This window comes from Nematolebias whitei, chromosome 16 (genome assembly GCF_014905685.2).
Source record: "Nematolebias whitei isolate Nwh7 chromosome 16, NemWhi1, whole genome shotgun sequence".
In the NCBI taxonomy this organism is placed as follows: Eukaryota; Metazoa; Chordata; class Actinopteri; order Cyprinodontiformes; family Rivulidae; genus Nematolebias; species Nematolebias whitei.
The window spans coordinates 44,612,190-44,627,502 of NC_056513.1; the positions used below are offsets into that span (position 1 = coordinate 44,612,190).

Here is a 15,313-nt window from a genome sequence, read left to right on the forward strand (position 1 = left end):
TATATATATATATATATATATATATATATATGTATGTTTATTTATATCTATATATATATATATATATATATATATACTAAAATAAACTACTACTTGTACTACTATTGCTACTTGGTGGTTTTTCTGACTTGCCCTCGACAAAGACAGATGCTTTTCTTCCTTCTCCTGCCTTCCTCCTGCTTTTGCTCTTTGTTCTGTGTAACAGAGCCTCTCTTTACACATCTTCCAGATCAAAAATTATTATGGATCTTGTCAGCTGGTCTCTCAATGCGACTGAAAAAATTTTCTCAGCGAGGAGACAGGGTGCAGGAGAACCCTCATGCCCTGAAGGGTCACATGCATCTGGATATGTCATGGATTCCTGGGGTGTGTGGAAGATGATGCGCCGGACTGTTTTTTCCATTGAGGATGTAGAAGACGTGTGCATATTTGGATTTATGACAACAGGGTTTTTACTTTTTGGAATCGGCGGATACCTGGGATATCGTATAAGTAGGAAGAAGTCAGCAGCAGTAGTAAAACTGCCTGCCTTATGTGAAAGATTACTCCGTACTTCCAGCTCTCAGACAAATATGCTTTACAAGCTGAACTGTAAGCTGGATGCAATTTGAGAATCGTGGGCCACTTGCAGTTCCTAGGACTTGCCAGCATGAAGGAATCGACCTTGGAGAAGGCTAACAAGCACGGACCGGTGGAATGTCCTCAAATCTGGATGTTTGGATTTGCCATTGAGTGTACCAGCAGAACTGAAGGCAGACATGAAATCAGCAGCGTCGGCCTGTCCAAAATAATTGTTGCTTATCTCAATCTGGCCTCCCTGCTGGCCTTGGATAAGCCAACTGATCTCAAATTGCTCCTGGTGGATACGTAAATTAAGAAACTCTGGTCTCTTCTTTTTTCTGTTTGCAAACAAGTATTAGGTTTGCGCTCATTCAGAGCTGGTGTGATAGTTGTATAAAGTGTATTGTTAGTGTGGCCTGCCTGTAAAAGGAGAAAAAAGACTGACGGGAAGAAGAGGACAAAGCCTGCTTGCAGCAGCTGGCCATGTCTAAATCCTGGGAGTGGAATGGCTCAAGATTTTTTTCTTTATTTGCTCTCTATTCCTTTGTTTGTTGTTTTTCCTGGAGCATCGAGGCAGAAGCCTCTAAAGTTAGAATAAGTAAATAAATAGTTTAAGATGCTGGTGAGCATCCACATCCTGGAAAGTTTCTAAGAAGCTTCTTCCCTTGTGCTACTAACTGTGGACCATGCCTTGTGGATTGTTTTCATATGAACTCTTCCCTCCTCTCCTTACCTCTGTGTATCTGCAAGCTTGGGCTTCAGACACTTTGAGTGATATGCTGATACCCTATAGCACATGAGACCACATCTTTCAGATCAGAGCAAGAAAGAGAATTTCAAACTAACTTTCTAAACTATTTCACGATTTTTGTGAATGTTTTTGACTGTTGCAAGGATTTTTATACAACCACTGTCACGCTAATGTGTTGTAGCAATGTTTTTCATGTGTAGACAACACAGTCATCACTAGTTCTTAGATGTGTAAGTTCAGTTCCTTAGCCTGTTACAGTGGATAAAGCAGTACCTAATCATTGGATAGTTACACAGACTCATTAAGCTAATTTTTGTGTTGATTGTTCAATGCAAACGTATGGATGCAGTAACTATATTTTTATTCATTGTTTTACAGTATTTTGGCATAACAGCACCCGTTACACCTTTACTGTCCTCCTTGAAGAAGGCAGTTCTGGACTGAATGACCTAAAGATAAAACTTGTGAATGTTAGACTTTTTCTTCTGCCACAGTTGTGTTGTGTTTAAGGTTCAATGTGGTACGTGGCAGCGACACAGGTACAGTTCTGCCCGTTTCTTCTTCTTCTTCTTCTTCTTCTAATTTCGAGCAAAAATATAATTGTTTAGGTGCAGTTCTTGTTAATTTTTGGAGAAACGAGCCACGTTCCTCCTTCCTTTTTCTTTTCCTCTGTGTGTTCATGGAGCACCGAGGCAGCAAACTATTTTTTTAATTTAGCTGATTTGACCATTAAAGTACATTTTTTAAGCAAATGTTTGATTGATACACACTTTAATATAATTTTGATCAAACCAATAATTGTTTTTAAGTGTTAATCTTGTTAAATTATTGTTAAAGTCTTCCCGTGCACGCTCCCGTGGCCGCCATTTGGTGGCCCATCAGTTTTTGGCACAACACCGGTCCACATTTCCGGGTTAAATGGTAAATGGTACTTATATAGCACCTTTCTACTTTATTTCAAGATACTCAAAGCACTTTACACTATAACCTGTGTCCTCATTTACCCATTCATACAGCTCTATACTAGATCTACACAAAGACTAATCAGAGCTTTATCACATTCATACACAGATGGGACACACATCAGAGGCTATGAGGGGTTCAGTGTCTTGCTCAGGGACACTTCAGCATGTGACTGCTGGTGGATTTGAACCCCCAACTCTCGCATTGGAGGACGACTGCTCTAACCACTCAGCCACAGCCGCCCCAATTTGTCGGCAGTGACGCATAATAGATGCAACGTATACGGTGAAGCAACATATTTATGGATTTTTCCACTTTATTAGACAAATATGATGCAACTTGTATGGCGGTGTGACGTGTACAGTGGAAAATACGCTATGTGGTTAACTTCCAACATTGTGCCTTACATGTCACAGCACTCAATGTTACTGAATCTGCAGGCTCAACGACTTGGAACAGCAATTTGTTTTCAGGTGATCACATAGACTTGGTGCATGCTGAGAAGCTTCAAGAAAGGTTGAGTCACTGCAGACAACATTATTAGTTTAGTTAGAAATCATAACCAGGCATGGCTTTACTCTTGTGGACAAAACCTTAATGTAGTAATAAATAATGCTGTTGAAAACAAACCAGCAACCACTGAGCACTTGGTGCATGTTGCTTCGTCTGCAGTGTTCTCTCTGCCCTGCAGAGCAACTGTCCCGCCACAGCATTTACCAAGAATAGTAATAAGGAAATTGTATATTTGTTTTATTAGTTGGGATGTTTGTGCTTAACAGTTTGCTTCAGCAGTATTGAGTTAATTGTGAAACAGAAGTCATGGCTTGTGTCACAAAGCTTAATAAATTCCCTAGTTAATATGTGAAGTAAGAATTCTACAGAGCAGAGCAGCTTCACCTGATCATTATGAAATCTGTGGTCAGTTTGGACCACATTTAGTTCATTCTGTTGTCTCTTAATTGGCTTGTAAATTATGTTAAGAATAAAGTATTTACATGGAGAAGAGTGTTTTTTTATTGCTTTAAAATGTTGATGTCTTGTGTAGGTGTCAGGCCCCATCTGCTCTACACCTGTCTACACTGCACCTGAGTCCATCTTTTATCTTTATACAGTCCATGCTCTGTGCTTTAGGGATCAACACTTTTGACATGATACGCTGTATACCAGATATGTGCAACCAGCGCTGGGCTGATATTATGAGCTCCAGGCAGATTTATCAGGCTAAGAATGAAAACGTGGTGAACTTCTACCATCATATCCTTAATGTCACAGCACACAATACCTTTGAAAGTTGGAGTCTGCAGAATAACATCTTTAAACGATCTGAGAGAGCTGCCGTGTCACCACAGACAAGAATCTGCATGTATGCAAGCTTACAGAACACCTCAGCTTTATAACTTGAATCCCACATTCCTTGTTTCTTTGAATTGAAAAAGCTCCTCAGATGAGAAGCAAAAAGTCTTCAGTTACAAATAAAGTCCAGTTGTTTTTGCTTTTAATCTTGTTTGAATCACAGACAAGAAGTTTATTCAGCCAGGAATCTCAAATAGAGATTTGGTTTCAGTGTTTTGGACAAAACCTTAGTGCAGCAGAGAACAACAGTGAATAAGTACTCAGAAAAAAGTGGGGTTCACGTCCATAAAGTCTGTCCATCAGCGCCGCCTGGAACGATGGACGTGAGGTCCGCAGGGTGCATGAGGAAACAGTCAAACGTGATCTGTCTACAGTAGAGCAGCTTGAGGCGGACAAGCAAAACTATCAAAGATTCCTGTAAACATCAGCAAGATAAAAATGCAGCTTTTCCAAACATTTAAAAAACATACAGTAGTCCTTCTTTTATTGTGGGTGTTAGGGACCACGCCCCCCACGATAAGTGAAAAACCACAAAGTAAGCAGAAAGTAGTTGAAGTTTGTCGTGACGTGTCAGGCTGCAGTCACACTCACTCATCACCTGCTACTCCCAGTCTCCCTCATTTAATAAACTATTTAAATTTAAATACTGTAAGAGATTAAAGAAACAATCCATGCAGATGGATTGTTTCTTTAATCTCTTACAGTATTTAAATTTAAATTGTAGAGAAGAGAAGTGCAGCAGGACAACAAAGGGATGTCACAGCTCTGCAGCACGGAGCAGTTCTTCTTGATCAATGACACTGAAACAACTGAACATAGATGTGCTAAAATAATTAAAATGAACTTTTAACACTTTTATATTTTGTGATTATGATGATTTTACGATGTGACATACTTTGAATTTTAAGTTGAAAGACAAAAGTTGCATCTGGACAGCAAAGGGTTAACCCTTCACAAAGCTGCTGCAGCAGGAGAAATGTGTGCTTTGCAGAGAAGGAGATCAGCTGATCAGCTGCAGGAGGGAGCTTCCCCCTGGTGAAAAAACATTTTAAATAATTTATGTTAAATAAACAATCTATGGCTCAACCATCAATCAGCCAATTGTGTCGTGTCCAATCTTACTTTGAAAAACTTCAATATAGCAAACCCATGAAAAACGGACCATGGAGAAGCGAGGGACTGCTGCATTTTAAGTGAAACCAAACTAGCTTCTGAACCGTAAATAGCCTTCATCCTCTTCTTGTTCTTTCAGCTGCTCCCCTCCTCAGGGATTGCCACAGAAAACTAACACACATGAAAACTTGGCAACTGTTTTTACTCCAGATGTCCTTCCTGACACAACCACAGACACTGAACTACCACAGCCCTCTGTGTGGAGCAGACAGCTCACACCTCAGGGGGCTAAGAGGCTCACGCTGCAGCAGTTTGCCTCAATCTTTAGGTACTATTTCTTAGTACTAATAATTACTATGTACGGATCAGTTAAAATTCTCACTCCTCTTTCACACAAATCACACATCAGCAGCTTGTGATTAAACATTAACTTCTCTGAACTTTTTGAAAAACCTGGTACGATCTGGATCCACAACAAAGAACAAAGAACTGTTTTACCATTTGACTGATATATTTGTAGCCACATGCATTTGAAGGTTTGTACTAAAGAAAAGAAGCTCCAAACATTTAAAATAAAACCACAGATACACGCACGCGTACCCCCCGCCACCAACACCCCCCACACACACACACACGCACACACACACACACACACACACACACACACACACGCACACACACACGCACAAAGGCAGCTGTGTGTTAAAAAGACAATTAGTCCTGGAGAACTTGACGACTACTTGTTTTTAGAGAAGCAATGCATTTTCCCTGGAGTTCTGACATTTACAGCATCATATCGTTGAATAAAATCATTATCAATTTAATAAAAGTAAATACACTGACTCAGCTGTTTATCAAGGCTTAATTACAACGTTCCTTCTCCTAATGAAAATGTGTGTGTTTGTCTGGGTAATTGAAAACATTTTGTATTTCATTAAATGAGGGCATTAAACCATAAAATCTTCATTGTGAATACAGTCACATCTGTTTGAGTTACCTGCGGGCTAACTAACATACTTCATGTGCACACACGTATGGGAACAAACATGCAGGAAAAACTGTCTATAAACAATGACAAAAGGGCAACGAGATTAACAGGCAGCTTTGTGATGGTTAAAAATTCAAATGAGTGTTTTACATTTCTCTGCCCGACATGCCCATACACCAGAACAATTCTGATTCTCTCTATTGGGAAAGTCAACTTGAGAACTATCGTCAAATATTCACCATTTTGCTTCAATTCCTCCAGGTTGTAGTGAGTTTTTGTGTAATTTCTCAATTGAAAAAGTTGACATTTGGAAAAGTCAGGGATTTGCTTTTTGAATATTAGTGATACAACAATGGAAAAACTCATTGGTAATTTATTTATATCTATTTAAAAATTATCATACAGTTTCAAATGTATATGTAAAGTGGTTGAGTATGATCAAGGTCATGTGACAAATAAAGCACATAAAACAGAGTAACTTTGGCTGAAGTCCTACCATTGTCGCTGTCTGACTTGTTGTCATGCTCGGTGTCTGTAAGGGTCAGCAATGAGTTGGAGCGACTAGACAGGCATGAACTCTGACCAGATGATTTCCCCAGACCTCCTCGACCCCACAGCTGCATGGCCCGTTCTGGAGACGTCACAGCCTGACTGTCAGAAACCAGGTTCTGGGCCATACCAACCGAGAAGCCATGGTGAGGAAGGCCAATATCAGAGCAGAATGGCAGACCACGACGCGATGGTGGCTCACAGATCCCCAGCTGACGGAGACGGAAATGTTGACCTGCAAAACAATCAGATGGAAGACATTTTAAACTTTTAAATTTGTAAACTTTCATTTCACAAGACTTTTACAGTAAAAAGGAGTTCTAGTTAGAGAAGGAAAAGCTTTCCTGGAAGGAATGCACATTGCTCAATGCAGACATGTTCCTGTTTTTAGTTTTCCACATTCGCCTTTGTAGTGGACTAGGCCTCTGACCAAAACCTGCCTCTGAAGACCTTCATGGGACAGGAACTGTTATTTCATTGATTTGAATCCAGAAATACAAATTAGCTCATCCAGAGACTGTTTAATTGTATCCTGGGTTAATCAATTGAAAGAACACTCTTCTTTTATATTATCATTACTATTTTACAATATCTTGATAAATCAAAAGTGTGTTTAGTTCATACCATTTCTAAATGTTGAAGTGAACCACTCATTTTAAATCAACTGTGAAACAGTATTAATGATTTTTTAATCCTCATTTAAATTAGAAATCAAGTTAAATGTCTATTTTACAAAGTAATTATGCATTTTGATCTTCTGTCTGAAATGAGAAGGAGTGATGTCGGTCAAAAGTCAGAGACAGTCAAAAACAACTTGTTAGAACGGGCTGTCGTGTTTTTAAAACTCTCAGACAGTAAATAAGAAAACTGGCACCTGCAGTGTTTCTCACTTCGCCAAAACATTTCTCTGTCTGTTCCTAAAACATTCTTGCTGTTTTCTTGACTTGTAAAAACCCTCTGACATCACTAGAACCACACCCCTGTTGGTTGCTTCAACCAATCAGGACTTACTAAAGTGACCGGAAGCAGAAGTCTTTAAAAGTCGACACTTCCTGGAACTATTAGTCTTCTGGGGTCTTGTGGAGTAGTTCTGGAGGGAAGTTCTGTTCTTCAGCTCTAGCTGTTCTGGAGTTCTGGAGTTTTTCCACTGCTGAGTGGAACTTCAGACTCAGTTTTCCAGTCTGATGGAGTCATCCATCTCTGCTGTGGTCACGGCGTCTTGCTGTGACTTTCACCAGGCGAATGCCCTACAACTTCTGAGGAAGTTTGTTGTGTTGAACGGAGTATCTCACGACTTCTGCCGAGTCGCAGCCGCCCTGAGGAGACGCTGAAAGGTAGCGTGCCAGGGACCTCTTGACCGTAGCAGACCCATCCTCTGCCAAGGTAAAGAGTCGTCACGAGTTTCACGCGAAGTGTACCGCGGGCGCACTGCGTTTGAAAGGAGCGTGTTGTTCTGGTTTACAGACATACATCTTCCTCCACATCTCCCTTTAAACTCCTCAATTTTTCCCATCTTTAAACTTATATCTTGCCAGTAATTAATCCAGATGCCTTCAGAAATGTCTGTTGTTTTTATTAAGTAAAACGTGCCAAGTTTTATTAATCAGAACCAGATCAGTCTAATCAAGTGTACAATGTTTTGATGTTAAATTTTGATTTTGTTCAATAAATGACTATTTATTTTGATGGGTCAAAGAAAATTAACATCTCATGTCACTGATTAAACCATCTATGCACAGTTACTTCCGTCACATGGCTGTAATTAGCTCGAAAAAGAGAGAACCCGTTATTTTAAAAATAATTGCAGTGAAGCTACGAAGCTAACCTAGCCCCATAGAACACTACATCTGGTGGCCCGGACGGGTCTCTAAAGAGCTTCTCGTGGCCCGCACGGTCTCTAAAAGAGATAATTTAGGACCCATCCTCCTCTTTAGACATTTTGTGGCCGTACGGATGTTTAAAGAGATATGAATTATATGTGACGTGATCTGTGTTACTGTGGAATAACGCTCATGTTGGCATAAAAAGGTCCGAGTTTTGGACTTGGTACAGGCATAATTCATGCTTTTGGTGTTGAGAGAGCTGAAATCAATGTCAATATGTTCGTGTTAAAGCTGAAGAGTGTACATCTGTGGGTGTAACGTGTAACTAAGCTGATGCTGTGGAAAACACGTTGTATTCTGCTTAAACTGTAGCAGAAAAGGTTCTGCTGTCTGACCCGGTTCTGTTTACTGGACTCGTTGAACGAGTGGTGTTTTAAATGGATAATACGCTGTTTTTAAAGCTGGGCAACATACATGAACCAATGACTTGGTGGTGTCCCTGAAAAGGACGCCAAGGCTCTCTTTTCTACCTCCTCCATGTACAGGTTGTGGTGTGGTGTGGAGTGGTGTCTGATTTTAATCTTAAACTGATCACCTCTACTGCATCATCAACAGGAATGCACGTAAAGAGTGATGTGAAATCAAGAGACCTGGTTCAGGTATGTTGACGACAACTGGGTTAAAATTAAATCTCAGGAAGTCCAACATTTTACTGACCACATCAACTCTGTGGATAAATACATCAAGTTCACACGAGAAGATGTAAAAAATGGCAAGTTGGCTTTCTTGGACTGTGAGGTCTCAGAGGACATTTGCAAACCGAGGTGTACCGCAAACCCACCCACACAGACCAGTATTTGCAGTTTGACTCCCATCACCCTTTGGAGCACAAGTTAGGAGTCATCACGACTCTGTATCAAAGAGCAGACAGCGTCCCCACTAACTCGGGAGCCAGGCAGAAGGAGAAATCCTACACAAAACAGGCTCTAGAGCAATGTGGATATCCTAACTGGGCCTTCCTGAAAGCAGAGAAGAAACCCAAACAGGACTCCAGTCAGCTATCAGGTGAAAAGGAGGAACACAGACCAGTGGTCATTCCGTATGTTGAGGGAGTATCAGAGAAACTGAGACGTTTATTTTCTAAACATAACGTCCCAGTGGCTTTTAAACCCCAAAATACATTACGGCAAAGACTGGTTCATCCCAAAGATCCAGTCCCCCGGCACAAACAGAGTAATATCGTGTATGCTGTTCAGTGTCAGGAGGGCTGTGATCAGTCTTACATCGGGGAAACTAAACAGCCACTGGCCAAAAGGATGGCCCTGCACAGAAGATCAACAGCATCAGGCCAGGACTCTGCGGTCTACACTCATCTCCAGGCCAGCGGTCACTCTTTCAGGGATGAAGATGTTCACATCCTGGACAGAGAGGAACGATGATTTGAGAGAGGAGTAAAGGAGGCCATCTTTGTGAAAAGAAATCGTCCATCATTAAACAGGGGTGGAGGCCTCCAGGTTCAACTGTCCCCCTCTTACAATGCTGTGATTGCTAGTATCACTCAGCCCTCTGTGAATAGTAAACAGCCATCAGTGTGCTAATGATCCAATTTTAGGCTGATGGTCCTTCTTGAGCATGTGATCAGCTGGTTTTGGTTGTCAGCAGCAAACTGGTTGATCCACTCAGAGAAGGTGCTATTTAAGAGACTGAGATGAAAACAGCACCTCAGACTGAGGAAGTCTCTTGGATGAGAGACGAAACATTTCTATATTTATTTGCTTTTTTTTTTTTTTGAATGTCCAGAGGACCAGATTGAACTTTTTTGGAAATTAGATGGAAGTTCATCTGGTCCTGCAGATTTTTTAGGATCAAGACCTTTTAACAGTTTATTAACTTCACTGACTGAGAATGGAGAAAAAGAGAAAGAGTGATTGAGGTTTGACTTGTAAGAGGGATTTGATTTGTAGAAGTTTGATTATTAAGTGAAGTGGCTGATCTTCCATTAGTAACTGTGTCAAATAAAGAACTAGAAGCAACAAAGTGTTTGTTGAAACAGTTCAGGATCTCGTGCTTATTTTAAAGGAACTGACATGATTCGATCACTAAATAGACCCCAGTTGGCAGAACCGAAGCACAGACAGATAACTGGGTTACAAAAATAAACCTCTTTATTGTCTTTGCAGGGGAAAAGGAAGTGGAGCTAGGTTCGGCCTTGATGTTGGAGCTGGGGAGACACGCTGTGTGGTTCTGGGTTCCGGAGGACGTCTTGAGGAGAGGATGGTGAGTACCTTTGTTGGATTGTTGGAGCTTCAAGGAACAGAGAGTGCAGGAGCGGGTTGGAGGTAGATGAGTGTTTGAAGGGACATCCCATAGGAGGCTCCTGCCTTGGTGTTGAAGCCTTGGAGAGCCCGAGATGAATCTTGACGTGGAAGTCAAGAAACTGAAAGAACAACGAAGCGTGGAAGCTTGTTAGATAAATATTGCCAGGAGACAATAACAGGCTGACCATTACTTTACCATGTAAAGGGTAATGTCCCAGCACTGGAGAAGAGCCTGGCTGCAGCTTTTATGGAAGGAGCCGAACCCATTCTCCAGAGCAGGCGGCAGGTGGAGATGATCATCAATTAGCTTGGTGCAGCAGCTGTGGGAGATGGTTAGTGGCAGAAAAGAAACCAGAACTCCCACAGAGCCCCCCCCCCTCAAGAATCACCTCTCGGCGATCTGATCCTCTTTTCGAGGTGATCCCTAAAAAAAGAAGAAATCAGATCGGGGTCCAGGATCTGAGCCCTGGGAACCCAAGAGCGTTCCTCCGGCCCGTACCCCTCCCAGTCGACCAGGTACTGCAGGCCTCTGCCCCGGCGGCGAACGTCCAAGAGGCGCCGGATGGAGAAAGACGGGGCATCTGCGATCAGACGTGGAGCAGGAGGAGGATCGGCCGGGGGGTTGAGTGGGCTAGAGGAGACTGGCTTGAGGAGGGACACGTGAAAAGTTGGGTGAATCCTCATGGAACGAGGCAGTAGTAGACGAACGGCCGAGGAGTTCATGATCTTCACAATGGGGAAAGGACCAATATACCTGGGAGCCAACTTGCGGGGGGTGTCTGGAAGGGAAATGTCTTTAGTGGACAACCATACCCGTTGACCCACCTGGTAGTGGGGCGCAGCAGAACGACGTCTGTCGGCATACTTCTTGTTAAGGTCGGCGGTACGAAGAAGAGCCGCTCTTGTCTGTCGCCAAATCTTGCGACACCGTCGAACATGTAGTCGGACCAACGGAACCGGGACCTCAGTCTCCAGGCTAGGGAATAAGGAGGGAGAGTACCCAAGAGAAGCCTTAAAAGGGGACATACCGATGGCAGATGATACCTGAGTGTTGTGGGCGTATTCCACCCAAGGCAAATGGTCAGACCAGGTGGAAGGGAGTCCTCAATAACGCATCGTAAGGCGACCTCCAGCTCCTGATTGCACCTCTCTGTTTGTCCGTTAGACTGAGGATGGTACCCAGAAGTAAAGCTCGTCGTGGCCCCCAGGCCCTGGCAAAAGGCTTTCCAGACCCGGGAGAGGAACTGGGGCCCTCTATCGGAGACGATGTCCATAGGGATGCCATGCAGGCGAAAAACATGATTAGTGACAAGTTTAGCAGTCTCAAAAGCAGATGGTAATTTAGGTAGGGGAATGAAATGTGGAGCCTTGGAAAAGCGGTCAACGATAGTGCAGATGGCAGTGTTATTGGAGGAAGGTGGCAAACCCGTGACAAAATCCAGGGCAATATGAGACCACGGACGATGGGGCGTAGGAAGAGGAAGCAAGAGCCCTGCAGGGGGTTTGTTGCTGTTCTTATTCCGTGCACATGTATGGCAGGCTGAAACAAACTCCCTCACGTCTCGGTTCATGTTGGGCCACCAAAAATATTCCTTAGCCAAATGTAACATGCGAGAGACACCTGGATGGCAAGAGAACTTAGCCATGTGAAGCCAAGTAAGAACCCGACTCACCATTGAAGAGGGCACAAAAGTCTTGCCCGGAGGACCAGCTCCCGGGTCTGATTCGGTGAGTTGGGCGGTCCGTATATCCTGTTCGATAGCCCAGGACAATAGACCAACTGAGCATGTCGCCAGGAGTATGTCCTCCGGGGAATCGGGACTTTCAGAGGAGGAAAATTGACGAGAGAGTGAATCGGGTTTGATGTTCTTAGAGCCAGGGATGTACGTGATGGTAAATTTAAAGCGAGTGAAGAAGATGGACCATCTGGCCTGACGTGAGTGGAGTCTCTTCGCCCCCTGGATGTAGGCCAAATTTTTATGATCCGTCCAGATGACAAAGGGCAGCTCGGAACCCTCCAGCCAATGTCTTCACTCCTCCAAAGCCAATTTAATGGCCAAAAGCTCCCTGTTACCAACATCATAGTTTCTCTCGGCTGGGGTGAGACGACGAGAAAAGAAGGCACAAGGGTGAACCTTGCTGTCAGGACCTCTCTGAGAGAGGACAGCCCCCACCCCGGAATCGGAGGCGTCGACCTCAACGATGAACTGTTCGTGAACATTTGGGTGGGCGAGGATGGGTGCAGAGGAAAACAATGATTTAAGCCTTTGGAAGGCAATCTCAGCGTTTTGGTCCCATGTGAAGGAACGCAAGGTGGAGGTTAACCCAGTGAGAGGGGAGGCAATCTGACTATAATTTTTGATGAAGCGACGATAAAAATTGGCAAACCTGAGAAAGCGTTGTAACTGCTTTCTATCAGTGGGTCGAGGCCACTCGGCTATTGCCTTTATTTTATTCGGGTCGGACCGTACCTGACCTTTTTCAAAGATAAAACCGAGAAATGTTACCGTAGGGGCGTGGAAAGCACATTTCTCAGCTTTTACGAACAAGTTATTCTCCAGAAGCCTCTGGAGAACCGCCTGCACGTGTTTAGGGTGCTGTTCTTCGTCCCTGGAAAATATCAAAATATCATCCAGATAGACGAAGACGAAGATGTTAAGAAAATCCCTCAAAACATCATTGACCAACGCCTGGAAGACTGCAGGGGCGTTTGTCAACCCAAAGGGCATTACCAGATATTCAAAATGACCTATGGGGGTCTTAAAGGCGGTTTTCCACTCATCCCCCTTGCGTATGCGAACCAAGTGATAGGCGTTGCGGAGGTCTAATTTTGTAAAAATAACAGCGTCACTAAGTTGTTCATACATGGAATCCATTAATGGTAATGGATATTTGTTCTTTACTGTTATAAGATTAAGACCTCTAAAGTCAATGCAAGGCCTAAGAGTCTTGTCCTTCTTAGAAACAAAGAAGAACCCGGCTCCGAGAGGGGAGGTGGATGGCCGAATGATGCCGGATTTTAATGAGTCATTAATGTATTGGGTCATAGCCTCTCTCTCAGGGCCCGACAGGTTAAATAACCTGCTAGAAGGTAGAGGTGCCCCAGGAAGAAGGTCTATGGCGCAATCATATGGTCTGTGAGGAGGTAAGGAAAGCGCCTGGTGTTTGCTAAACACTCGTGCTAGCTTATGATAGCTCTCGGGAACCTGAGAAAGGTCAACCTCCTCCTGGGTTGCCTCTCTACTAACACCAGGGGAGACGGCGGATGATAAGCATCTCAGAACAGTTATCTCCCCATTTTTCGACCCTACCATCAGACCAGTTAATAACGGGGTTGTGTTTCTTCAACCACGGAAAACCTAAGATAATTTGAGGTTGAAGTGAATCAAAGATAAAGAATTCATCTCTCTCACGGTGATTACCTGACACAACAATTTCTATTTTATTAGTTTTGCAAGAGATGGAAGAGATGGTCTGGCCTGTGAGAGCTGCTACTGCCATCGTGGGGTAGAGGGCAGTGGTAGAAATCTGGAGTCTTTCGACCAGGTTCCGACTGATTAAGTTTTGTTCAGCTCCGGAGTCGATTAATGCCTGTGTAGAATAATTAGAATTATTGACACATAAGGTCACCGGTAAACAAAGATTATGCTCGGAGGAAGAATAGTATTTACCCACCAGAATCCTCCGATCTACTGATGGGTTCTGTCTTTTAGCCGAAGCCTACAGGAAGGAAGTTTGTGCCCCTTCTTCCCACAATAGAGGCATTCGTTGTGGGAGATACGACGCTGACGCTCCTCCGGAGACAGCCGAGTCCTTCCGATCTGCATCGGTTCGGGACCCGCCGAGCCGGGAGGGGTCGACTGTGAGTTAATGTTGGGAACCAAATACTCACGGGGAAAGTAGTCCACCTCAAAAACGTGCTCTCTGAAGCGATTATCGATTCTGGTGGCTAAGGTTATTAGCTGGTTGAGGTCGGATGGGACGTCACGAACGGCGAGTTGATCCTTAATTGGTTTGTTTATTGCATGAATGAACGCACCTCGGAGAGCCATCTCACCCCAGTCAGATTCCTCCGCCAAAATGCAGAACTGGATGGAAAACTCAGCCAAAGTTTTATCGCCTTGTTTTAATGAAAACATCTTTTGCGATGCTTCTTCCTGCAACAGAGGTAGGTCGAATACTTGTCGAAAGTCTCTGAGAAAAGTGGAGATGGTTAGGGAATCGATGGTGCGTCTACGTAAGTAGGAACGCGCCCATCGAAGAGCTTCACCCTTTAGGGCGGAAATAATGAAAGTAATACGGGAGGCATCAGATGAGTAGGTTATAGGAGCTCTATTGAAGGCCAAATCACATTGAAGGAGAAATCCGGCGCATTTTTCGGCTTTACCTTCGAAACACTCGGAGGGACGAATGTCTGGTTCTCGAAGGGGCTGTGGAACCGCGGGTGCCAGGGGTCCAGATGGACCCGGAGTCTGGGTCATCCTAAGCGGGGGAACCAGGTCCTTCAAACTCTGCTGGACAGAGTGAACCATGCCGCCGAGCTGTTGGAGATTAGTTTGAATCTCCTGTTGTTGAGAGAGAAATTGTTGAAAAATGACATCATGCTCATCAATACGTTTACTTTGAGCTAACATAGACTGCTGTGTCTGTCCGTCCTCAGTTCTGCCTTGAGGGTCTGTTTGGCTGGGACATTCTGACATGATTCGATCACTAAATAGACCCCAGTTGGCAGAACCGAAGCACAGACAGATTACCGGGTTACAAAAATAAACCTCTTTATTGTCTTTGTAGGGGAAAAGGAAGTGGAGCTAGGTTCGGCCTTGATGTTGGAGCTGGGGAGACACGCCGTGTGGTTCTGGGTTCCGGAGGACGTCTTGAGGAGAGGATGGTGAGT

The 15,313-nt window shown here is 43.7% G+C and overlaps 2 protein-coding genes across 2 annotated transcripts in view; both read right to left on the reverse strand.

Moving 5' to 3' along the window:
- LOC119422543 (teneurin-3) overlaps positions 1–15,313 on the reverse strand; it is a 212,469-nt gene that overhangs the window by 184,780 nt on the left and 12,376 nt on the right. The gene's annotated exons all lie outside the window — the stretch shown is intronic.
- The window catches only part of LOC119422544 (teneurin-3), a 145,768-nt gene continuing 134,360 nt past the window's right edge, over positions 3,906–15,313 (reverse strand). Inside the window, exons 5-6 of the mRNA XM_037689921.1 lie at positions 6,226–6,513; positions 3,906–3,937 (exon numbers count right to left, since the gene is read on the reverse strand). Coding sequence (XP_037545849.1) covers positions 3,906–3,937; positions 6,226–6,513 — 320 coding nt within the window. The remainder of the gene's footprint in view (positions 3,938–6,225; positions 6,514–15,313) is intronic.